The 25,974-nt window shown below is 37.8% G+C and overlaps 1 protein-coding gene across 11 annotated transcripts in view; it reads right to left on the bottom strand.

The window, feature by feature from the left end:
• Positions 1-25,974, bottom strand: part of GPHN (gephyrin) — a 312,924-nt gene that overhangs the window by 109,244 nt on the left and 177,706 nt on the right. For 7 of the 11 annotated variants that reach the window (XM_069784156.1, XM_069784161.1, XM_069784155.1 and 4 more), the window contains 3 exons: positions 13,338-13,432; positions 8,757-8,823; positions 4,334-4,606 (listed from right to left, as the gene is read on the bottom strand). In XM_069784156.1, coding sequence (XP_069640257.1) covers positions 4,334-4,606; positions 8,757-8,823; positions 13,338-13,432 — 435 coding nt within the window. Of the gene's footprint in view, positions 1-2,958; positions 3,067-4,333; positions 4,607-8,756; positions 8,824-13,337; positions 13,433-25,974 lie in introns of all 11 variants that reach the window. The other 4 variants (XM_069784153.1, XM_069784154.1, XM_069784159.1 and 1 more) reach the window with 1 other exon arrangement.

The following is a 25,974-nucleotide window of genomic DNA, read 5'->3' as shown; positions in this document are numbered from 1 at the left end:
AAACAATCCAGGAGGTTCCTGGAATGCGTTGATGACAACTTCCTTCTCCAAGTGATGGAGGAGCCAATGAGGAGAGGTGCTATGCTGGACTTTGTTCTCACCAACAGGAGAGGCTGTTGGGGAATGTGAAGCTCGAGGGCAGCCTTGGCTGCAGTGACCATGAAATGGTGGAATCCAAGATCCTTAGGGTAGTGAGGAGGGCGCACAGCAAGCTTGCTACCCTGTGCTTCAGGAGAGCAGACTTTGGCCTCTTCAGGAATCTGCTTGGTAGAGTACCATGGGATACAGCCCTGGAGGGACGAGGGGCCCAAGAAAGCTGGTTAATATTCAAGGGTCACCTCCTCCAAGCTCAGGAGCGATGCATCCCAACAAAGAGGAAGTCAGGCAAAAATGCCAGGGGGCCTGTGTGGATGAACAAGGAGCTCCTGGACAAACTCAAACACAAAATGAAGCCTACAGAGGATGGAAGCAAGGGCAGGTAGCCTGGGAAGAATACAGAGAAATTATCCGAGCAGCCTGGGATTAGACTGGGATTTGCCCAAGTCGCAGAATTCCCTAATCACTACCTTTACAGAAAATACAATTGCCGTAAACCACCTGTATATAAACCTATCTAGAACTCTTAAGTTCCAGCGTGCTAGCTTTTGCAGAAACAAAATCTCACTGAGAAAATTAAGTTAGTTCACAATTACAAATTTTGTTCTCAAGAGTTTTATTTCTCTAATCCGACTGTGAGTGTGTTGTATTGCTAAAACTAGCATTAATATTGTCTTTAAACCACTGCAACCTGCTGATTTTAGTGAAGGTACTAATATGTATACTGCATAAACATAAACGTATGTAAAATATAACGGATATATAGTGTCCATTAAGTGAAAGGCACAATAGAATACGAATGGTATTTCTCTGCATATGTTATGTGATATGGGGAATGTCTCATTTCTCTCACCTACATTTAATAATTTTTTTTTCTTTTGAAATTAAATTTAGGCAATCTAAGTCTCTAATCAAGGCAACTTCTTGTTAAGCCTGTTAAAGAGGTTGATAAACCCATGAGAAATTTCTGTGTTTCCTGGAGCCTGGAAATCTGCAATAAAGAAAGGCAGGAATATTATTGCAGTATGGATAGATTTAAAAAAAAAAAACAACTTTCACAAAGTCACACTGAGTATTTATGATTTCTCCCCCTAAAATTTTTTAACTCATTTTCTGGTTTCAAACATATTTGGTGGATTTCAAAACTCTAAATGGGGTACAATAAAACTCTACGTTCAGTGAAAATAGTTTCTGTTTGCGCTAGCTGGAGTGGAAAACCTGTTGTAACATACTGACAGAGAAAGAAATGAATGAGAAATGAAGTGACAGAGAAAGATATCTACCATATCCATCAGTCATTGCTTCTACAATTTTTATCTGATATGATCTTTTCCAGAAGTACTTTTATATTGGATTAAGTATTTGTGTTTTCAGATTAGAGAACTAAGTGTTGACAAGAAGGGGACAAAGTTAAAGATATGATCTCTTTATTCACTTTTGGCTAGGACTGGAATGAAGATTGACAGTGCTGGTGAGGTACTAAGAAGACAAGCTGCAGATGGCAATTACTATGATCGTTATACAAGAGCAAAAATGTCTTAAGAACATAGAGAAAGGATAGCTTAAAAAACCCAACAATCTTCTGAAAAACTAGCCACTTTCTCCTCTGAGTTTGAAGACTTGATTTGGATTATAGAATGCATAAAACAATAGCTCAAGAGTAATTTGCAAAAGGGCACAGAAGCCTGGATGACAGCTTAAGAGTGTGCTTCAGAGAGGCTGAATTCACTGTTCTACTGATACTGAAGAATATAGTGCAAATTCTAGTTTAGTAACCTCAACTCAGAAAAAAGAAAATTTACGTATGTACACATATATAGCTTTATCATCAGGTGCATGAACTTTAAAGCCTTCACACTTCCTAAGTGACTTTTCAAGAGACATGGTCATCATGTTTTAAATACAGAGGTGTTACACCGTTTCACTGATGGTTTAATTTACTATTTGTCTAAGAGAACAAGAAAGTGCAGCCTCCGGTAATCAAATCTAGTGACATATTTTCCCAAGAACTTACACCCCATTTGCTGGTTGACACTGAATGAATGGGTCAGACAACCCTCTCTCTAGGCCAACTGCCTTCCTTGGGTTTCTCTAATCTACAGCTACAAATACCGTAAATTACATTTCATTCCTGATGATATTGTAGCCATAATTCTATCTTGATTCAAGCCTAGACTAAATCTTTGGGAGACAGAAAATAAAGTATTTTGATAGAGCCCGAGTTTTAATCTCTGGGTTATAATAAAACAAGTCCTTTCTACCATTCATTGAAATAGTTGCCTACTATGCACTAAAATCCAGTAATTTACAGTAAGTCCACCGTATCCTGACTGCTCAAGTCTTTTCTTCTGTTTTTGAGAAATTCTACTTCTAAACAGAATATAAAAATAAGGGAGAAACTGCAAGTGATGGAAGCAAACTATGAACGCCCAGTGCAAATGCTGTATTATGTTGACAAACAAAGTATTGAGAGAAAAAAAAGCAAAGCAAGGCAAACAAAGGGGAAGAAGTTACCAAAATTTCATAGCTCTATAGCAGTTTTTTTAGGAGATTATTTTAATTATATTCAATTATGGAGTATATTAGATGATAAAGCCAATGACTAATCAGAAACACAGACTTTATAGTACTGATTATCTCAGCAGCCAAATGATTCAAACTGACAACGCACATGAACTTTACCTTGTTTAGGCCTGTATCTTAAACAGAATATTTTCTGTAGCATGTTCTCTAAAAGATAGCACTGATGTGTCTTTGTTAGAGGAAAATAAGTAACATTGTCTGTTCACACAGTAGACTAGGAGGCAGGCAGTTTATTTTTAGCTACTGTTAGTGGAAAAGCCTCTTGTAAGTGTCTCTTACCGGTTCTCCTGCACTGCCTGCTGCATGATGGCAATAACTGATGAGACCAGGGATGGGCTGTTCACCTTTTGCCATGATAACAGCTGAACTGGTGTAGGATGGATGCTTCTAATGCACAACACATAACAGCTATGAATACAGTGACAGGAAAACATGAAACTATACAAGCAAATGACCGAAAGGGAATGAGGTGAAAACAAGTGTGACACTGGAATGCCAAGCTCATATGAACACAGCCAGTTTAGATCTCAGGTATTTTCTGCCTTTAAAAATCACATATAATTCATCTTTGCCTATATAAAAAAATTAATAAATTTTAAATTTGCATTAATAAAAACTGAAACTTGCAAGTGATAATTACCTTAATTCATCCCTGTAAAGATATATGTAATCAGGATTTTCTGTACATGAGGAGATGATCTCCAGCTGCAGCTGTCTTAGAAATGTCAAGATGTCTCAGACCTGAATTCACATTTCTGGAGTTAGAATGTGGCTGCTTTGGTTTAGAAATTTTTAATATAATTTTGAGTTACTTAGACTTTCAATTCTTGTAATAGGAATTAAAAGCACAATTTGTAGAGTAAATATAGAACAAAGTAGTTTGGAAAAAAACCTGTCCAAACACATAGGAATACATTGTCTTTCCATTTGAAACTGAAGGCATAAAACTGAGGTAAATATTCATATACTGCTTCAAATAATATATTTCTTTGGAAAACATTTAAAACTTGAACTGAAGTAATTTGCAAGTGTTATCTAATTTTTTCCTTTTGTAGTCTCAAATTTATTATTTTGGTTTGAGTAATGTTGATCTATGAATACTGGTTAAAACAAGGGTCTAAAGACAATGTGATGATATTTAGTTTTGTGGCAGAATTTCACACCTCTTATGCAGACATGTACACTGGAATACAGTAGTCTGTATAGCTTATTACTTAACCTGCTACCTATCTGTCATACTTTTTATCAATGTTTTTAGAAACCAACATTTTCTTTTCAAAATAAATATTATGGCTTAGAAAATTCTGTTGCAATTCCTTAATATGCCACCTACTGGACTTTGCATGTTCAGGCGTGTGAGTACTTTGAATTAAAAAAAAACCACTAAAAATAGTGTGTCACATGGGAATGGTAGCATAAAAATGCATGTTATTGTCAAGATAATAAACAATGTATCTCCCACTGAAATTTGAAATCACCTACCGAAACAGGATTCATACATTTTTCTGAAGCTGGATTTCTACAAAAAGTACCTAAAATACATCTGTTTGACCACGCAGACATCAATGTATAATCTTAACATGCAGATGAATATTAGTTTTAAGTACCTGAGATAGAAGCTAAAGGGTCTCTTAGGGAAACAAGCCAGACTCACCTTAGCTGCAATGGCTGCTGCTGTTATATGTGAAGAAGAACTGTCCTCTGTTGAGGCAACTCCACTATCCTTCTTCTCTTCCTCCTCTTCCTCACACTGTACTCCTTTGTCTTCTGTCTGCTTGTGAGGGCTGGTAGTTGGAGGAGGAGAAAGAGGAGGTGGTGGTGAAGGTAGATCTTCAAGCTCATCGTGCACCTCCTTAACTTTTACAATGGCATCCCGCAAAAGATCAATGGCGTGAGGTAGGGCTGGCAGTATAAACTGAAAGCATTCCTATGCACAACAAGAAGAGAAATGACTATGAAAAGTTACCTGCAGAAGTAAACAGGGATTTTTCAGACTTACTCTTAAATTATATTTTGGATTTGGATATGTCTTTTCACCCAATCATAAATAAAAGCTTAAATGCCCTATGCAATTGCTCATAGAGGATAAAAAAACAAACTCAGAACCAGAACTGCGGACTATACTATATATTTTTGCCTTTTTTCATGCAAATATAGTAAGTTGTACAACAGAGCTACTGTAATTAAGCTAATGCTGGATTATAACTTCAGAAAACAAGAGTTAAATTTTCATGAATACATAATACAGAAACCAGCTCACAGCAGTTGGCAGAATGCTACAAAAATGCAGAATAAAAACATTAACTCTATCCCTGCAGGGGTATTAGCTTCAAATCATTCCTATTATGTTCCTTCACAATTAGAGAACAATCCATAAGGGTTTCCATAATTATACTTTTATATAATTATAGCCTTTTTTATTCATGGACTTATCCTATATACTGGAAGAATGACAAACTACACTGATGTCATTATAACTTTATGTAACTCACAAAAAATTGTTCTCCTTGCTCTATGAGCTTAAAAACAATTAGAAAGTTTATTTTATATGGCTGGAGAAAGCAAAAATGCAGACACCGTGTAACTGTTCTTGTTCCATAATGGGCATACATATATATATAAGCTACGTCTGCTGGTAAAATATGCTAGTATTTCATAAAATCAAAGTGGAATCTCAGGACATCATGCACTGCAGCCTCCTGCTCAGATCAGGGTCAAGATGAAATTCAGACAGGTTGCACAGGGCTTTGTTCAGTAAAGTCTTGAAAAAATCCAAGAACAGAGACTCTACAACCCTTCTTGACAACCTGTTCTAATGCTTAATTACCCTCAAAGTAATTTTTTTTTCTTTTCTTTTTATTCAGCTGGAAGCTACCTTCTTCAATTTATGACTATTGTCTCCCATCCTCTTCCCAGGCACCTCAGTAAAGAGTTTTCTTCATGTCATTTGAGCAGACTCCATATAAACATTAAATTACTGGAAAATGATGGCAGGGTCACAAGGATGAATTGCCATGACAGTGCAGTTAGGGAACATACAAGCTGACAGAGAAAGCTGAATTATTCCTTTTGTTGCACTTTATTTTTGGTTTTGTTTGAACCATAAGGAAGATTTTAGAAATGTGTTCCAACATTTTAGAGTATTGAGAAAATAAATAATGATAAACATTTTGTAAATAGATATTGTAGATACAGATATTTTCAATGAAAAAAATGACTATGAAAACAAAATAAAGAGCAAACCATCCATTAGAAATTAGTAAAGTTTATACAAGCCACCTTGTAAGTCAAAAACATGACTCACAAACACTGTATTTCCTCAAAGCTTCTAAGAAAGAACACACCTTTCAGTTGCTCCTTTAAGAGTAATGAAAAGTCAGACTACTTCATAGATTTATAAATACTTTAAACATTCAATTTGGCACTCTGAAGAACTAGAGTAAACTGGATGAGCGTAAGATGCTGTATATAATGAATATATATTAAAATATATATGTAAACATAATAAAGAATTATAAGTTCTAATGTAACTGCAAACCTCAGAGTTATTGTGCCTCCACAGTATTATTTTTAAAATGGTTTAAAATACCGAAGCATACAACCATCATTACTTCAGTAAATAAGCAGACCTCAAGTAAGTGGTAAACAAGGACAACAATCTGTGAACTGACCAATAATCATCAAAAAGTACATTAATGATTAACTCATTAGAGAAGCACGTTCCCCACTCCTACCACTGAAATAAAGCCTTGTTGGCTTGACTGTTGATGAATAGGTTCCCAGTAAGTACTCTAAAAGCTCATGTTATTTGTAAAACTCATTGGTTTAGGCAATTGTTAGTACAATTATGAAAACTGCCATAGACCCAATGATTTCAATGAGCATGTGGTAATTTCACACTTTGCCCTTTTTCATAACATTAAATACTTTTTGCAAGGCTAAAAGAAAAGACAACAGACCAGAACACCACAAAAATTGAAGTATTCCACAGATCTTGATTCATTGGTACATGCCACACAATGTTCTCTGGAGGAAACATGTTTGGCATACATTGTGTCCATTTTTGAGATGGAGCATTTACACTGCTGCCATTTTCTATTAATATTTTAATATTTTAATAATGAAATACGTATACTGCTGCAATTTCATAATTTTCTATAAACTTCTTATATGATTGCATTAATAGGATGGAAAGGAAATTAGCAAGTCATAATAGAGAGAAATGAGAGAAATTCCTGGTAACAGCCTGTCCTATTTGGTTCTTGAGATCCAGCCTGTTATGGAACAATTTTCTCTAGTACTCATCTTAAAAATCTTTGCTGAAATTTGATACTTTAAAGATGTTTCATATTAAAATAAATTGCAACAGAACATACTCAGAGTATCATCATGACAGGAACGAATAAATCATGTTAATTAAAAGCTTGCTTGTATAATGAAATCATATGACATCTTTTTCTTTTCCAGCAGAATTACCTTTTTTATTACTTACTTTATATCAAACTATTGTTAAAATACTTACTAACATTTTTTCATTTCTTTTCCTCATCCTCTTTCTATGATTTACCTATCTTTACAGTTTGAGTGCCTCAGGGCACAACATGACAACTTTTTCTGTACCTAGCATGTTAGCAGTGCTACTGAACGCAACAAAAACCATTAGAGATTGAAGGCTATCTCCTCTCTTTCATAATTCAACAAAAGAAGTACAGACTTCTGAAAAAATCTTCTTACTGGTGCACCAGTTCTCTAAGATGTGTGGCACATTGCTATGTTAAATACATGTACACATATACGACTTCTCACTCATAACTGGAAGACTTCCAAGTAGGTATACTCCTGCCCCACCATCCTGCAATGCTTGTTGCATGTTTTGAAGGCTTTTTAATTTCTTTTCAATTACAGAGTCTCATTAGATTTCCTAAAAAGGTTCTAAGGAACGGTAGAATCATAGGAGGGCTTACTGAGTCCTTGAACTGAAACATGTAGACAATGTATCTGAAAAGCTGCGATGCTGCTTAAAATAATAATAGTCAAAACAGTTCCTCTTCAACTTCCAGGTGACAGCCCACATAAGCATTCTTTATTTATCTCCAGACAGAAATCTTTCAAGAAACAGTGACTTCAGGGCTGTGCTGCCAAACACGTTAGTTCTGTCTCCTCCATGACTGGATACTACTGGTTCAGAATACATTGATAAACCACCAGGTACGCATTTGTTAGAGGCCAGAGGTAAAGACATCTTTAACAAGGCCACTGACATAGTCTGAGCCCTAGAGAAATATATTCTCATGATTGATGGGAGATCTACCTTAGCAGTTTTGTATCAGGTTGTACTGCCCACTATTCAGCTTAGCAATATTTGTGTGGAGAAGGCTGTTATTCTGGATCTATCAGCCAACTACACAAAAAGAAAGAGCACCGGAAAGATCCAGCCTTACTAACACACACACAAAAAATTCCTCCTGATGTTTAATTGTTTTTCTCTCAGCTCTACAGTCAGAAAGTAAGCATGAATAAAAACATAAAGCCTAACTTCTCTGTCCAAACAGAGCAAAATGCAGGAAGAAAACAAACTGTATAAAGGGTGTAAAGTCTAATACCCATATCCAAAAGATTTAAAAAATCCTTGAACTCTTAAAAATGATGTTCCTTTTTTTCCCTCTTGCTGACCAAAATTGGCAATATTCTTCATATTCCATTAAGTTCTACCATACACTAGGCCTTCCTCTTCTGTGTGAAAAAGGATGCTTTCTTGGAAGCTGTAGAGAACACAGGGATCAGGTACAGGCTGACTAGAGAAGAAAGAGGAAGTGTCTTAGACTCTTCGTTAGCACTACCTGCTACAGTGAGCACTCTCGTGCACTACATGTAATGCTGTCCTGGTCACACAGTACCTTCAATCAGATCAGAATTGTATTGTCCCTGACTAAGAGTGATGGTGCGTTCAGTTACATGAATGTGCATTTCAATTCCCTTTTATAAAATTTGTTGTAGTGGGTACTTTCTACCATTCAGAACAATGGGAGGTATTCATCATGGGTCCTCAGTAGCAGATCAGTAAGAACACTTCTTACCTGGGACCCTTTCTTGCTACCTGGCAGGTTAATTATGAGAGTTTTCCCTCTGATTCCACACACAGGTCTGAAAAGAAAGAAATCCAGAGTGTAATTCTTGCATGCAACTTTCTCCACTGCAGAAATGAGAACAGAGCATTTAAGAAAAATTCTATTATTTATCAGACTTCATAAACTCAGTTTCCAAAATCTAAAAATATTTGCTGATCTCATAAAACAGCTCAGGAGAAGCTTAGCTGGAAAAGCATCAAACAAGGCTGACAGAGTCTAACATTTAATTGATAGTATAAACACTGGCTACGTTTCCATCTTTTTTAGATCTACATAGCTCCCTTAATTCTATTGTTTACTTGCGTTTACTTCTTTGATACAGTCCCAATTTGCTCATACACATGGTTCCTTTGTAATGTAATTGATGGTGTCAAACACAATTTTCCTTGCCAGGTAAAAATACTAAGTCATGTTGGTCGCATTAATTCAAATATTTCTTCTTTTTTTTCAAAGATGCAACATAAGAAAAGCACAGAGGGAAGTAATCTCATGGGAAAATGGCACTTATGCAACTCATATCTAATTCTTCCTAACAGTCCTGCCTTCCCCCTCAAAAAAAAAAAAAAAAAAAAAGAAACTGACTATCAAAGATGGAAGATTTTATTTTATTTTTTTGTCTTTAGGGAATTCCTTTAGTGTTGATGCAGGGCTGAACTTAAACACCCAAGTGCTGAATGTTTTCTATTCTTTAGTTTGCCTCTTCCTCATTTTAGCTAAATATTTTCAAGAAAAAAGAATTAAAATTACTGTATTTTGTCTTGAGGTTGTAAAGAGTGCCTCCTGCTTTTCTCCACTGTTTACGAAACCCGTGGTGAAAAACCCATGGCTGGGATATAAGCGTAATAAGAAAGTAAAAGGATGAAACCAAGCCACAAAGATATGGAGACTAGAGTTGAGAGAAATTGTGCGACAATTGCTTTATCAAAAAAAAACATGAGCCGTAAGTGAAGACAGAATAGAAAAGAAAATAATTTCTTGATAGGGCATTACCAAAAATTTTGAGCCAAAGGACAAGGTTTGTGGGGTAACCAACTTCCCTGGATTTCTTCTTATACTAATAATTCTCAGTTATTAATGCCATTTATTGGTAGCATAGCATTTTCTAGGACGGTAGCAAGTATTCTAGTGACAGCTGTCATAATGCTCACAATTAAATAGCACAGAGACTGATTTTGTGCCACAAAATGAACTTTTGATATCACAGTAAAGCCAGCCTGAAAAAAAGTCTTATTTTCAACTGGCAGCTTGAATATTGCCTGACTCCTAGCATCTGTTTTCCCATATTCACTTCTTGTACACTATATACCCTCAGTTAAGAAAGAATTCCAGGTAGCTGAGGAATGCTCTACTGCAATACAAAGATGAAGAGCCCAAGTTAAAGAAATGTGCTCATTTGCTCTTGTTGCAGTAGTCAAACTTACAGAGTACAAACTCAATCCAGCAAATCCCATAAGTGGGATACAGTCTATGACATTTAAAATAAAGGAAATAGGAATTATCCACACAGGAATTAAATTGAGGTGGAATTGTGTTTGGCAGATAGCTCTTTTCATAATCTTCTTCTTGGCTCTTTTATTCTGCTTTAAATAATTTCAAACATTATAAGCTAAATGACCAGTACAACCAACCAAAAAAAAAAAAAAGACTAAACCAGCAGCCGTTATCCTGAAAGCTACAAGTTTTTGCTGCCAATAGTCAAATCTAGTGGCTCAAGACAGAAATGGAGCTACCAAAAATTTCCCAAGAGAGCATGCAAAAGTAAGTAAAAGTACCCAAGAACTGCATGGCTTGCAAAAACATATTGGGTGTGCTCACAACATAAAAGCACACAAAATGTGCATGCATTCTGGGTAATTTGAGAAATTAATGATATTCCTCCAAATGTAGAACAGCTGAGGGAGATGCTTATGTTATCCTCAGCCTTGTGATGCAGCGGACAGAATTTTTAAGAAAAACCAAAGACGTCTGAGAAAGAATACAAATAGAAACAAGGGAGTGGAAGGAAAAACAGGACGTGGGAGAAAGAAAAAAATGGATGTGGGAGGAAAGAAATACAGGTCTGATGTAGAAGTAGGAATGGAGAACATGATCTCTTTGGGAAAAAAACATCATCTCCCTGGGAAGAAATTATGCTGGTAAAAGCAGAAAAGATGGGCAAGGAGACAGAGAGTGCTTTAAAAAGCCTCAATAAAGGCTGGCACAGCACGGGTAGTTGACAGGTAAGGAATCAGATGAAGGGAAGAGATAATTCTGGGGACAAAGACAGTTTTAGAAGGTCAGAGAAGAAAAGGAAAAACTTTCAGGAAACACATAAAAAGGTCTATGATGCTCTAAGATACTCCCTGCTGGACCTTGGGACTGAATCCAAACTATGAGAGTCTCACTGTCCCTCATTTGCCATGAATATCTGTGAATCCAGTCTACAAAATAACTCACAACTTCCTAATGCTGTTCCATAGTCAGGAAGACAGACTATAACTTATAACAATTTTTTAAAAGTTCATGTGATAAAATTCAACACGACTGACCTAACATTTCCAAACTTGCAGGTGATTCATAGAAGTGTCAGCTTAATGTTGCGTAACGAAACTTCTGCTTTTGTTTGTTTGAAAAGTCAAAGAAATTACATGCAAAATTATCCCTCAGAACTTCATTTCAAAATGAAGTCAATGAGAGGTACGCTTAGGACAAGTGACATTAAATGTTAAATACTTTGAAAAATTAGGATCTGTATTTCTCAAACTGTGTACCTAAAATTAGTGTATGTTTTTGACCTCTCTTAATGTGTCCCTTAGTTCTCATTTTAAGGGGGGATTACAACACTATCTCAATTTGCAGAATTTTCTATGAAAATATATTAACAATTTGTGTCTTAGGATAACAAATGATGTAAGAAAAATCCCAGAGGAAGTGAGTTTGTATTCAGAGAAGATTCTGAATATAGAGCACCAAAACTGATACAGGATTACACACAGGACAATCAAAACAAAGAAAAGTAAATTTCCTCCCTCCATCTTAAGCACTTGCAGAGGAATTCTACAAAAAAATGTAGTCATAACACACATGTGCATTCATGCAGAACTGAGATTGCACCATAATGCTGTAGTTTTGTAATTTCTGTGTCCTTAACTTTATGATATGAACAGTGTTATAAAAAAATGGCCTTTTGCATGCTGATTGCTTTTAGGTCTGAAGTAGAGGTTTTCACTGAGCAATTTTTTAAGGCCTAGTATGACTGCATGCAGTATCTTTGTAATGTTATCTCCCACCATAGTCATCAATTACTACTGAAAGTGGCTGTAGTTTAACGGAGATTTTCTTGCTATATGTACAGAAGAGTCAGGTTACAATCCAGCATTTTGGTTCCACTACCATTCCAACATCCTTTCAGCCATTCTGATCACACCGCATCCTAAATCAAACTTGGTAGTGTCATCTAAATGGCTATCCTTTTCTTGATCAGAAAGAGAACAGCTAAATTAACCTTTCCTCTCCTTGTGGTAGCATTCTATTATCCTTTCCCTTCAGATAAACACAAGCTATGATATAAAAATTATATCAGATAAAAAAAATGAAAATACTTGCTAATTTGGACAGAACCTGAAGGTGTTAACTTGGTAATGTTGCCCTTTCAGATATGTGACACATGATATGAAAAGTTTTAAAATACCTTGTCAAATCACTAAACCTGTCATCTAAACGTGCTTTAAAAATGCAAGCATCTGAATACAAAGTTGCAGATTTCAAAGTTCCTTCTTTATTTCTTATATAATTATTTTCTTGTCATACCCTCATTATACAATGAGAAATCAAAAAACTGTAATAGCCGTTGTTTCTTAGTTTCCTTAAAATAAGGTGCAAGCACAAACTAACTCCTGAAAGGTATTGATATTACTAAGTCTATAATAGGTAAAATGAGGTAAATTGAAGGAATAAAATAAAAAATAAACTCCAGGAAGAAATACAGGATAACAAGAGATGTCACTGACAAAAAAGAAACAACAACAGGCAGAGAAACAGTTACTAATTATTTAGTAGGAAATACCAAACTCTAGGAGTTAAAGTACTATATCTGAAAGCATGGGATAAAATACCATTTAACTTATTCAGAGAGCAGTTGCTGATACTGGAATAAAAGCAATATCAAAACAATACATTTGTATTTATCGAAAGGTTTTTTGCTAAACAAAGCATTTTAGTACTTGATGAACAACATATAGAAGAATTCTTCACTCACCACCGAAATGCCACAGCCTTAGGATGAAAAGACAGCTGTTTAAAAGCATGCATCAATATTACAAAAAACCTGGCACAGAAAATACAGGAGGATACAGTGTCTAATGGAGACAACAAAGGGAATTAAATGAGAGAATGCAATTACCATTCTTGGAATTTGGCCACTTCTCTGAAGTTAAGTCTTCTAGTCTTGATAACAATGGCAATCTTCACTTATTTGTGTGTAGTCATTTCATGACAACATTTATTTCTAAGGAAATAGTTCACCTCATATTTTAAAGGAGATAGTCTTACCTAGAGAGCATGCCTAGAGGAGTAACATTAAGTGATCCCATCAGCATTGCCAGGGCCATCCCTGGGGCTTCTCGCTCTATTACTTCTTTAGTGGCCTGCAATCAAAGATTAAATAGCAAAGTGAGTGAAGAAGTACAACGACAAGAAAAATATGAAACCAGCTAAAATTTGGGTAAGAATATCTCCTTTTTTTGTTTCTGCCAAGAGACGTCGTTGCTAAATTCTCAGTACTGAAATACATTAAAGAAGTTTCTCTTGGTTATGTAAAACAGGGAAAGACAAGGGGTTGGGAAGAAGCACTGTTAGCTGTACTGTAAAGATTCTTATAGAAAATGTTAAAAGTCAGGACCCTATATATATAGGAAATGTTAACCAACACCACATATATAACAACAACTCCCTCTAAGAGAAAGGAAAGAGTGTTTGGGAATAAGCAAAGAAAAGACCAAATGTAACTGCCTTCTCTTCCTCATCAATCTCATGTGCGTTTTCCTGTTGAGCTTTTCCCAGGCATGAGAAGGGTGAATCGGTCTGCGCAGAAGACAGAAAAAAAAACTTGCAAAGGGAAGCCCATGTAGCAGGCAGGCAGGAAAATAGTAAAATGGTAATGATAATGGCCAGAGGCTGAGGCCTTCCCTTTTGATCATGTCAGCAAAACAGCGGTTCCAAACAGGCTGGTGGCTTTTATTCACAAGCGGTCCATATGCAGTGGGCATCGAGAAGCCTGGAAGCAGAGTCTGAAAATTCTTGTATTTTTAGTCCTCTTTCCACATAGGGAATCAGATGGAAAATTATTTTTCTGGGATGTGCACAACATTCTGTCCTTACTTCCTAACGCAAATTTTCTCAAATGCACAATCTGTCCAGCCTCCCAACCTCTAACTTTAGTTAGGATGTTAACACTTCAAAGGCAGGTTACAGTCCTACCCTCTCTTCATTACCCTCACAGTAGTTGCTGTTCAGTGGATCATCTTGTTTCATGTTCTGAAACAAGATTCTAAGTTATTTGGCACAACTAAAATGTTAGCAATGCCCATAAAACTGTGAAATCCATTGTAAAACATCCAGCCAAACTACAACGCTTTGACGATACAGCTATCAAAACAGAAATAGAAAAGCACATCTTAAATACAAGGTCACTCTGAATAAGCTAAGTTTTCTTGGCAGTTTGATATAGCAAAAGAATAAAATGGAAGAAAACCAGACAAATTATTTTGTGGGAAGGATTAAATTATAAATCACATACTTGTACTTTTGTAAGCTCCTAGTTTACAAATAGAAAAACAAAGTCATAGAGAAGGAAAATGACAGAATTAACCCAATGGCATCCCTACGAGAAGGATCCAGGAGTCCTATGCTAGCTCTACAGCTAAAACACTTACAGAAAGCAATAAATAAAACAGAAAAAAATATCCCTGAACAGTATAGATATTTAAGTGGCCATATTCTCAAACATTGCCACTAACATTTAACATGTTTTAAAAGAATATGTCAGTATCAGAAGACATCAGACACAGCTACCAAGTAAGCCTCCAGATGTTTTATTAATGAGCAAACTTGATACATGCTCATTTGTGGGAAGCAGGAACTTTGGTTTATACAAAACCAAGCAATTTTAATTCAGCAGCTGACACCACAGACTCAAGCATATTTCAAGCATAGCATGTTGGTTTTAGCATCTGCCATCTTCTACTCAGAAACAGAAAAGGCATAGAAATACAACCCAGTGTCTGCATTTCTACACAGGGGAAATGAGAAGCAGGAGGCTAGGAATGATATAGACAAAACTAAAACCTCTCCACTGGGGAAGATTGCCTAAAGATACCTGCTGAGGTATTAAATTATCAATGACATTAAAAATTCCTAAGACTATCCATAGACCTGATGATTTTTAGAGTATAGAAGAAAAAGGCATTGCAATGGTGAAGGGACACTTTGCTGACAATGAAAAAGTCGGTGAAATATGGAATTCTGTGTGTGCACACATAGTAAGTCTATATCTATGCCTTTTATTTTTAGCTAATACCATGCTTCAAAGCTATTCAAAACTGGTTTTAAATATAAAGTGCATTTTGAGATTTCTTTTTTTGCCCTTGAGCACAGTGACACTTTGAAGATATCATTAGTTAAAATTCTAAACAGGCTTCAAAGGTAGTACAAGATGCAAGAGAGTTCCATAAACAATGATCCTGCAGCTCAGGGAGTCCTTCAATGAAATTCAAGTCCATTCTCCAACTTCACAAGAAAAATGACCTTCACAAAACATCACTGCTAGCAGGCAATGTGATTATTAAAAATGTATAGGCTAAGCAACAAAATCTGAAAGGGCAGAAAGTCCAAACAGCAGTACAGCCCTCAACAGAAGTTTCTAAAAATACTTGTTTCAAAATATACATGCTTGTATTTATTACTGCAGGCAGACTTCTACAAACAGGGGAATGCTTCCTGTTTTCATATTTGCAGCCTGACTGGATGGATGTAACCAAAAAAGGCTGCTGCTAAGTAAACAACTTTTACAGTGACATCTGCTCTTGAAATCAGCCACTGGAAAGTCCACTCCTGGAATGTCCTCAAATGACATGACTTAAAACGTGCAGTGTACAGGAACTGAAATCACCATCACACTGGGAAGCACATTCTTAATTAGCTATACATATATGAATGAAATTAGCATTGCTGCAGTGATTTGCAGATACTTTGTACCTATCTGTAACAACTCTTTGTTTCACCTAACAATGTACCAAAGTGCTGATGGTCAGGTTTTCTAATACTTCTTTCAGGTTTGAAGGAAGGGTGGAAGAGACATGTCAAAACTAGGTTTTCATCTGTGTCCAGCTCAGGAGTTAACTGTCTGGTACCAACATCTACCTGCATGCAAACTATTAAAGAATTAGTGACGCAGCACCTTCACATTTTACCAGTACTCTAGCAAAGTGTCCTGGTTTCAGCTGGGATAGAGTTAATTTTCTTCCTAGTAGCTGGTATAGTGCTGTGTTTGGGATTTAGGATGAGAATAATGTTGGTAATACTGATGCTTTAGTTGTTGCTAAGCAGTGTTTACACTAAGTCAAGGACTCTCCAGCTTCTCACACCACCAGCGAGTAGGCTGGGGGAGCACAAGAAGCTGGGAGGGGGCACAGCCAGGACAGCTGACCCAAACTGGCCAGAGGGATATTCCGTGCCATATGAGGTCATGCTCAGTGTATAAACTAGGGGGAAAGCTGGCAGGGGGCCACAGCTCAGGAAGTGGCTGGGCATTGGTCGGCGGGTGGTGAGGAATTGCATTGCTCATCACTTGGTTTATTGTTGTTGTTATTATTATTATTATTATTTTCCCTTCCTTTTCTGTCCTATTAAACTGTCTTTATCTCAACCCACAAATTTTACTTTTTTTTCTGATTCTCTCCCCCATCCCACTGTGGGGTGGGGGGAATGAGCGAACAGCTGTGTGGTGTTTAGCTGCCTGCTAGGTTAAACCATGACACAAAGCTGAATTAAGATTGTTAAACTTTGCTTCATGGGCAATTTTTTCTTGGTAGTCTCACCATCAGCCAGCTTTTGCCTGCTGCAGGGGGCCATATAGTTGGCACAAAATGAATCACAAATCAAAGCTGTTGCCCCTGGCTCTATTGCAACAGCGATGACGACATGACTATGTGGGCAGAAGCAGGAAAAAATGATGAGGAGATTTCATTCAGAGCTGTCACACTGATGCCTTCATCAGGACTGAAGCCATACACTGATTTCTCACACCTGAGGCTGATGACTACACAAAAAATAGGTGGAAAATACTGGAGTAAATTTCCGTAAAATACTAAAATGACAGCAAAAAAGTGTCCCCAGTTTCTCCCCTGTAAGGTGGTAGTGCAAAGAAGACAGATGCATACAAGATGGAGGTGGACGAGGGGGGTTCCACAGAAGTAGAAACATCTGAAGATAAAAGCAAGAGTTCATGAGAGAGACAGAAATGCAGAAGGCCAGTTTGGAGGTTGCAAAAAAAGGAGGATTTATAATTTAGACAGGAGAAGGGAATGTGGGAAGAAGGAAGACTAAGTGAAAGGAAGAGTTTGCAGAGAGCAAGTCCAAGCAGCAGGATTTTCAGAAGGGCAGGAATGAGAGTAAAGTGAGGGCAATTGAATTGAAAATAAGACTGCACAAGGCAGCTTGGACAGACAATACAGGATGGAAAAACATCGGAGAAGGAACAAGGAAGACAGGACATGATAGAAGTGTATCCTGGTTTCAGCTGGAATAAAGTTAATTTTCTGCTTAGTAGCTGGTATAGTGCTGTGTTTTGGATTTAGGATGAGAACAATGTTGATAACATGCTGATGTTTTAGTTTTTGCTAAGTGGTGTTTATACTAAGTCAAGGACTTTCCAGCTTCTCATGCTGCCCTGCCAGCAGAGGCTGGGAGTGCACAAGAAACTGAGAGGGGACACAGAAAGGACAGTTGACCCAAATGAGCTAAAAAGGTATACCACACCATATTACATGATGCCCAGTATATAAACTGGGGGGGAGCTGGCTGGGGGAGCACCATGGCTTGGGGGCTTGGGGATTGGCTGGCTATCGGTCAGCGGACGGTGAGCAATTGTACTGTACATCACTTCCTATGTGTACTTTATTATTACTAGCATTGTTTTCCCTTCCTTTTCTGTCCTATTAAAGTGTCTTTATCTCAACCCATGAGTTTTACCTTTTTTCCCCCCTATTCTCTCCCCCATCGCACTGCAGGGGGTAGTGAGCGAGTGGCTGCGTGGTGCTTAATTGCCAGCTGGGGTTAAACCATGACAGTGTCAGGCTGCAGGGGAACCAGGGAGAGAGACAATGGGACTAAAATAAAACGGTAGTTTCTACTCCAGAGTGGAGAAGTAGACATTAACAATTAAATAAAAATTTCGTGGAACTATTCGGGACTTAATAACAACGTCTATGAGAGCAGTTCTTCTATTTCATTGCTATATGAATAAATGCAATTTATTTTAAAACACATTTTTTATTGTTTTCAAAGTGCCTTTTTATTGGAGTTAGGGCATTATGTTCCCAAACCAACTGATATATTTTTAGATATCTTTGACGTAGTTGTGGTTGCTTAACAGATGGCTCATTGCCAATTGGTTTCACAGAGTTCTCTGCTGCTTCACTGCCTTTCTTTGCCTCCATAGAAATTATGTTAGTTCAGCTCCTAACCTGTGGAAGCCCTCCCAGTCAGCATCTGGAGGATAAAGCCACTGCAGACTGATTTAATTAAAAGATGCAAGTTGCAGAAGGCAAAGGCAGGGACTGGGAGAATGAAGAACTGGTCACTGTAGGAGAAGATCAGGCTCAAGACCATCTAAGGAACCTGAAGGTGCACAAGTCCATGGGACCTGATGAGGTGCCTCTGCAGGTCCTGAGGGAACTGGCGGATGAAGTGGCTAAGCCATTATCCATCATACTTGAGAGGTCATGGCAGTCCAGGGAAGTTCCCACTGACTGGAAAAGGGGAAACATAACTCCCATTTTTAAAAAGGGAAAAAAGGAAGGCCCGGGGAACTACAGGCCAGTCAGTCTCACCTCTGTGCCCAGCAAGATCATGGAGCAGATCCTCCTGGAAACTTTGCTAAGGCCCATGGAAAATAAGGAGGTGATTGGTGACAGTCAACATGGCTTCACTAAGGGCAAATCGTGCCTGAGAAATCTGGTGGCCTTCTATGATGGGGTTACAGCATTGGTGGATAAGGGAAGAGCAACAGATGTCATCTACCTGGACTTGTGCAAAGCGTTTGACGCTGTCCTGCACGACATCCTTGTCTCTAAATCAGAGATACCTGGATTTGACGGATGGGCCACTGGGTGGATAAGGAATTGGCTGGGTGGTCGCAGTCAAAAAGTTGTGGTCAATGGCTTGATGGCTGAGTGGAGACCAGTGATGAGCGGCGTTCCTCAGGGGTCGATATTGGGACCAGCACTGTTTAACATCTTTGTTGGTGACGTGGACAGTGGGATTGAATGCACCCTCACAAAGTTTGCTGATGACCCCAAGCTCAGTGGTGCGGTCGACACGCTGGAGGGAAGGGATGCCATCCAGAGGGACCTTGACAGGCTTGAGAGGTGCGCCCAAACAAACCTCATGAGGTTCAACAAGGCCAAGAGCAAGGTCCTGCAAACGGGTCGCAGCAATACCAAGCACAAATACAACAGGCTGGGCAATGAGTGGATTGAGAGCAGCCCTGAGCAGAAGGACTTGGGGGTATTAGTGGACAAAAACCTGAATATGAGCCAGCAATGTGCGCTTGCAGCCCAGAAAGCCAATCGCATCCTGGGCTGCATCAAAAGAAGTGCAGCTAGCAGGTTGAGGGAGGCGATTCTCCCCCTCCGCACCGCTCTCGTGAGACCCCAGCTGGAGGACTGTGTTCAGGTCTGGGGCCCCCAACATAAGAAAGACATGGATTTGCTTGAGCGGGTCCAGAGGAGGGCCATGAAGATGATCAGAGGGATGGAGCACCTCCCCTATGAGGACAGCCTGAGAGAGTTGAGGTTGCTTAGCCTGGAGAAGAGAAGGCTCCAGGGAGACCTTATAGCAGCCTGTAGCCTTACAAGGGGCCGACAAGAAAGCTGGAGAGGGACTTTTTACAGGGGCATGTAGTGATAGGATGAGGGGTAATTTTTTTAAAGTGAAAGATGGTAGATTTAGATTAGCTACAAGGAAGAAATTCTTTACTGTGAGGGTGGTGAGGCACTGGAACAGGTTTCCCAGAGAAGCTGTGGATGCCCCATCCCTGCAAGTGTTCAAGGCCAGGTTGGATGGGGCTTTGAGCAGCCTGGTCTAGTGGAAGGTGTCCCTGCCCATGGGAGGGGTGTTGGAACTAGATGATCTTTAAGGTCCCTTCCAACCCAAACCATTCTATGATTCTGTGATGACCTAGGACTACTCTTCTTGAAATGTTCAGAAACTCCTTGTCTTTGTCTTTCAGGTATTAAGCATAGCAAAGTTTGACCTCAATAGTAAGTAATGATCTGAGACATTTCATGTACTCTTCAGCAGTTTTGGGACGGTAATACAGTTTTATCTCTTCAACTAAAATGCAAATATGAGACTATGAAGTCATAATAAATTCCATTAAATTAAGATGACTGAGACTGCCTCTGCTGAAAATATTATTTCTGTTGAAAAAGTTAAAATCTATGACTCTGCATAGCATATCATAAAGCTATTTATGCAAATTCATAGACAAATTTCCTGATAATTTATATTTAACAGATTATAGAATTAGCATAGATAGCATTTTATTACCTATTTGAACTTTCCATTGAAAGCAGAAGTTCTGGCAGGGTCTAACCAAAGAAATACCTATATACGCTCTGCAACAGAGCTCACAGACCACAGTCAGACCTCAGAAGGCTGGACAAAGAACTACAGAGACAGATCAGTCAAATAGGCAAGAAAAATGTCAGTCACGTCTGTCAACCAGTTGTTTAAGAAGTGCATACTTTAGGAACAAAAATTGCATCTCTCAGCTTGGAGATGAGATACCTTCTTCAAGGTTATTCAGTATACCTCTGATGGAGATAACATGTGTGCCTGTAATTTCTATTCACAAGTCAGCTATTTCAGCTTATTGTCTACTTCCCTACTCTTATGTTGCAGGGGAGAAAAGAGAGCTTACATGGAGGTAGACTGATCAGAGCTTCTCACCTAAAAACCACTTATCTATTTCTTCTCTTAATACAATAAGACATACAGGTTGCAGCAGCTGCTTTCTTTCAATACACTGAAAAGTTTTTGGATAAGGATCTGTTTTGAGTCACTCATTCTCACCATCATGCTGTCTTTCCTTAAATTTTTCTTATTCCATGCCCCCAATAACCTGTGTGATGATATTCTGTGTCTTTTTTATCGATGGAAGGCTTGACAGGAACCGTGCTCTCTGATGTTCTCCAAAATCAAATTTCTTTGGCAATTGCTCAGTTAATTTGACAAATGGATAAAACCATTCACATATGCTATTGATGCAAAGCAGCCAAAGTCAAGCAGGTTTGTAGAAGCCTCTCAACTTGTCATCAAAATTATTATCTTTCTAACAATATAGTGGCCCTAACACATCATTGGGGTGCTGCAGCTAGAGATACACCATGCAATGGCTGTCCTTTCACTTGTATGCAGTTATGATTATCACTGACTTCTTGATGTCAAGTAGTTGTCACAGATCCATGTAAGTCAAGATCAGCTTGCATCCAGAGGGCAATGAATAGCTGCTTCTGGACAGGGTGGATCCCAGAAGTAGGTGTTTGCTGTCATTCTAGAGCTTTTGACAGATTCATACCCACAACAATAAATTTCCTCAACAATAAGTTATCCATGAGTGCTAATGATGTGGGCCTGTAAAAACTCAACGGTTTTATAGTCCCAGAGTAGTGGAGATTAACTGACATTAGGCTAAAGTAAGCACCAATCACTATGTGTGGGATCACAGGACGAACTGGTGGTGGTTAGGTAGTAATCTGGTCAGTGCTGCCCCTGATGCATGTGTTTGTTCCTCCTCATGAAGTGACCATCCAGGCTTCTGTCAATTTTAATGTACAGTAAGAAACTCAGCCTGAGTCTGGTGAGCCTCTGTTTTGATATTCTTGTTGGGTCTTTTTGATGTTAAATACAGCTATGTGTGTCAGACACACATAGACACATGCTGAGAGCTCTCCCACACTTTTATAGAATTATTTTACATAAAATAAAACAAAATATTTCTACACATATTAGGGTGGCTTAGTCTATCGCCTTTCCCTCCTATCAGTGGTGAGCTTGCTACATATTCCTCCAATAACTGACCTGATTACATGTTCTTTTTCATTTTCTTCTCCCAACTCAAATCTACAAACAGCCGAAGGTGGATGAAACCCTGATTAATGTAGCCAACTAAAACCAAACTCTACAGGCTGGTGTATCTGCACGCACCAATAACGCATTTCCACTGACAATAATTCTGCAGCACAAGAATGCTGATTTGAAGTTTGCTTGCATTCTCAGTATATTGGCAGTGACTCTGCTGCCACCAAGATCCCAAACATCACAGAATGACTCTACAGAATTTTTCAGGGTGAGGAACAAAAGTGTCACAGCAATAACTGCTGTTAGATTAGATTAAATACAGACTCTGTTTTATCTACTTCCCCCCATATCCATGATTCCCTCTGCCCACAACTTGCCCCCTCCAAATTCCCTTGCTCTCTTCACTGGGATTCATCAAACTATTTATTGTAACCTAATGCCTATGGCATGAGACTCAGAGGTCAGGAGCTAATTCAATGTCCTTCTTGTTTATAAATCAATATCAGGAAACGATTCTATCAGTACAATTCCACTGTGTATATGACCGTAAAAACCAACTATCTGGTAGAGGTATCTCTGACAATACTCAATGACTTATACATGATCAAGCCATGAATATATTTAATTTTTAATAGTTGGAGTCCAATGACAGTTATTTTTTTAAACAAAGAATAACCTAAGTGTATAGTAGTTAACAAAGATTTCAGTGTTTATTCCAACTTTCCTTAAAAGAGCTTGTTTTCTTCAACTGAAATCAAACTAATCAAAAGATTTACTTCATAACACTCAGTTTCATTTTTATGTACAGCTTGCAAAACATTTTGGGGAGGATGCTTCACATTTTTATACACAATAAAGAAGCTGAAAATGTAAATGAATATACTAGAGAAAGCAACACTGTGGAATTTCTAACTTGTTCCTGCACCTCACTAGGTTTGTATCTAAGTTTTGAGCTAAATGTGGTTGCATTTGATTTACATAAACTTCATAGATCAGTGATTTGCCTGCCCCATTTGTGTAATAGAAATGTTACTGAAATTGATGCATCTGGGCAACCAAACCACGTGCATCTTCTAAATATCACTTCTAATATATATTAAGCATATAATAATAATTATTATTATTATTTAAATCCTGATTGCTAAACAAAGTTTTAAGATAGTAAATGTGTATAAAATATTTATGTCATACAAACTGATCTTAATTTTATGATACTGCCCACCCCCTTACACTGTCATAAAACCAGTAGAACAGTCACTTTCAGAAACAGTTAACCAAACAAAAAAAATGCTTACTAAATGCTTTTCTGCACTATGAGGAATGCATTTAGGCTCTATGAAGATGTGTGCAGCCCACCAGATGCAGTATGTTACAGCTGTATAATGGCTTCTGCTAAGCCAGTGTCAAAAGGCAGAGTATTTGCAAAGGTGGAGAGGTCAGGAGGATTAGCTTGTTAAAACAACAGCTGCAAACAAACCACTGCACTTGCTTACAAAGAAGGGTCAGGTGCCTACTTCCTTTTTCAGACCTCTTTTGCATGTGCGAGCTGCTGTGCTTCCCACTTCAACTCCACTTCATGTAAGAATGAATCCCTTGCTGTTCAATAAAAGTACTACAGCTGAAGACTTGCTGGTAAAGGTAGTGACACCATTCTGCTATTACAAAAACACTGTTAAAGTTTTATCTATTGATCGTTATTATTCTTGTAAGTTTTCCCTCAGTTACTCCAAACTGCTTTATATTTAATATAAAATGTAAAACTCTATGCAATCCAGCACAACTTTTGCAAAATTCTTTAAAAATTTAAGAAGTGGAACAAAACCTTTTTGTTTCATTGTCTGAAAATCACAGAACCATAAAGCAGAAATGAGGGAAATGAGTATCAATAAGAATATCTACAATACCACAATAAGAGTATCAATAAGAATTCTACAATTAATGCAACCCTCAATGTAATGCGCTTTAACTAATGGTATAGTAACTAGGGAGCACTGTCTCATTAAAACAATACCCTGTACAGTGCTTCTGGTTATGTGTACTATCTTCTAGACTTTGTATCTATACCAACGGGGGGTCAGAGTACAGTTAGCTTCATTTCATACAAAACTAGTGCCAAACTTGGATTCTTTATACATAGGGGAGGAGGCGGGGGGGAGTATATTAAGCAATGAAGTCTAGAACTACGTAAGAGAAACAAACCTGTTACTTTTGCTTAGTTGTGATATTAGTATCACAGGAAAAGACACTATTCCTTAGAGATCCTCATCAGTACACACAAAGAATGAGGCCACCAGGTAGAAATGTATGTTGTTTTCTCTTAAGAACTTGCCCAGTCTCTTGGGCAGTGAAAAAACTGAAAGTTTTTATTTGCAGTTTCACTTCTCTAAATATTTTGCAATGCTTTAGCTCCAATGCATTTGCTACTGAGATTGAGATGTGGAACTCATTTCTTTTGAGAATGTTGTATGTCGTTTCCTATCATTTGCTACCTTCTGCCAAGAGCAAATATTGCATATGAAATATTTGTACTTCTAAAACTCCAGTCAGTTTCTGCCAGAGGTAAAGTAGCTCCTCCAAACAATTTCAGATCTCAAATCATCAATGTTGAAGATTAAAACCCCCCACTTTCCTAAAATACACCTTCTATACTACAAAGGATGGACTACTGAGTGATAATTTTTCAATAATATACCACGGCAATACTAGAATTACAAAAAGTACTTTACTTTCGCTTAAGATTCCCTTACACAGAATCTCTACTCCCTAAGTAAATGATAAAGCACCTCTAATAACAACAGCTTTAAAGTACTTCTGCCATAACCTAAAAGCTCAGAGAAAGGATTCTTTCACAAGATCCAGTGACACAATTCATGTGATCAGAGTCTGAACAGTTGTCAATCTAGGCACACACGAATGATGCCTTCATTGGAACTGAACAACTGAACAGATTTTGAAAGCCAAAGTGACCTACTGTGCATTCCGTCAAACAATTTCCTATACAGGATTATTTAACTCGTGGCACAAATCACATTTTTTTTTCTCCAAGATTGTCATGGAAACAATTGGATGAAAAGGTTTCTCAATGGGAAGATGAAAAGTACTTTGCTGAGACTGCTGCAGCACAGAGCACTGAAATGGAAGACAGCAAAATTCCTAATCTACACTGAATGAGGAGTATTAAATATATCAAGTTTATCTTTTCCTCTGGAATTTGATTTTACTATTTAATTAATGGTTTACAATACTTAACAATAATAGTTAACAATATAACAAAATCCAGTGTAAAACATTTTCCCTTTATTTCACTGTTCCTAAGATCTTTTCAATACATATTTCTGTATCCAAAACATCAGTTTCTTCCAGTTTTAGAAGACGTTACAGTATCTTTCATGCACTAGCTAAAACCAGTTCAATCATTTATTGACACTACTCGGCTGTGACAGAGTAATGCTTTCACATTAATGCAACTTTGCATTGTACAGACAAATTCTGTCAGTTTACTTCCTAACTGCCCAACTCTTAACTTCGAAACCCTGAAGTTCTTATAATGTAGGCACCTTTTCATTAATATAGATATAGCAACATAGGTATATAAACACCTCCCCTCACATACACTTCTGCTGTGCTTGAAGCAGCAGACCATGTTGTACAGAAAAATCTTGTTGCTTTTTAATAAAATTCACTCTGTCCAAACTTTTTCAGCAGATTGATTTTTATACTAGCAGCGTGTAAGTGGATCACTGAGAAAAGTGGTAGCTTTCAACGACTGGTTAGGCAGAAGAGATTCTTAGATAGGCACAGGGAACAAGTTAGTTCTTCCTCTGTG

The sequence above is a fragment of the Haliaeetus albicilla genome, chromosome 5 (genome assembly GCF_947461875.1).
Source record: "Haliaeetus albicilla chromosome 5, bHalAlb1.1, whole genome shotgun sequence".
NCBI lineage: Eukaryota > Metazoa > Chordata > Aves > Accipitriformes > Accipitridae > Haliaeetus > Haliaeetus albicilla.
This window is presented reverse-complemented; position numbering and strand designations above follow the sequence as displayed.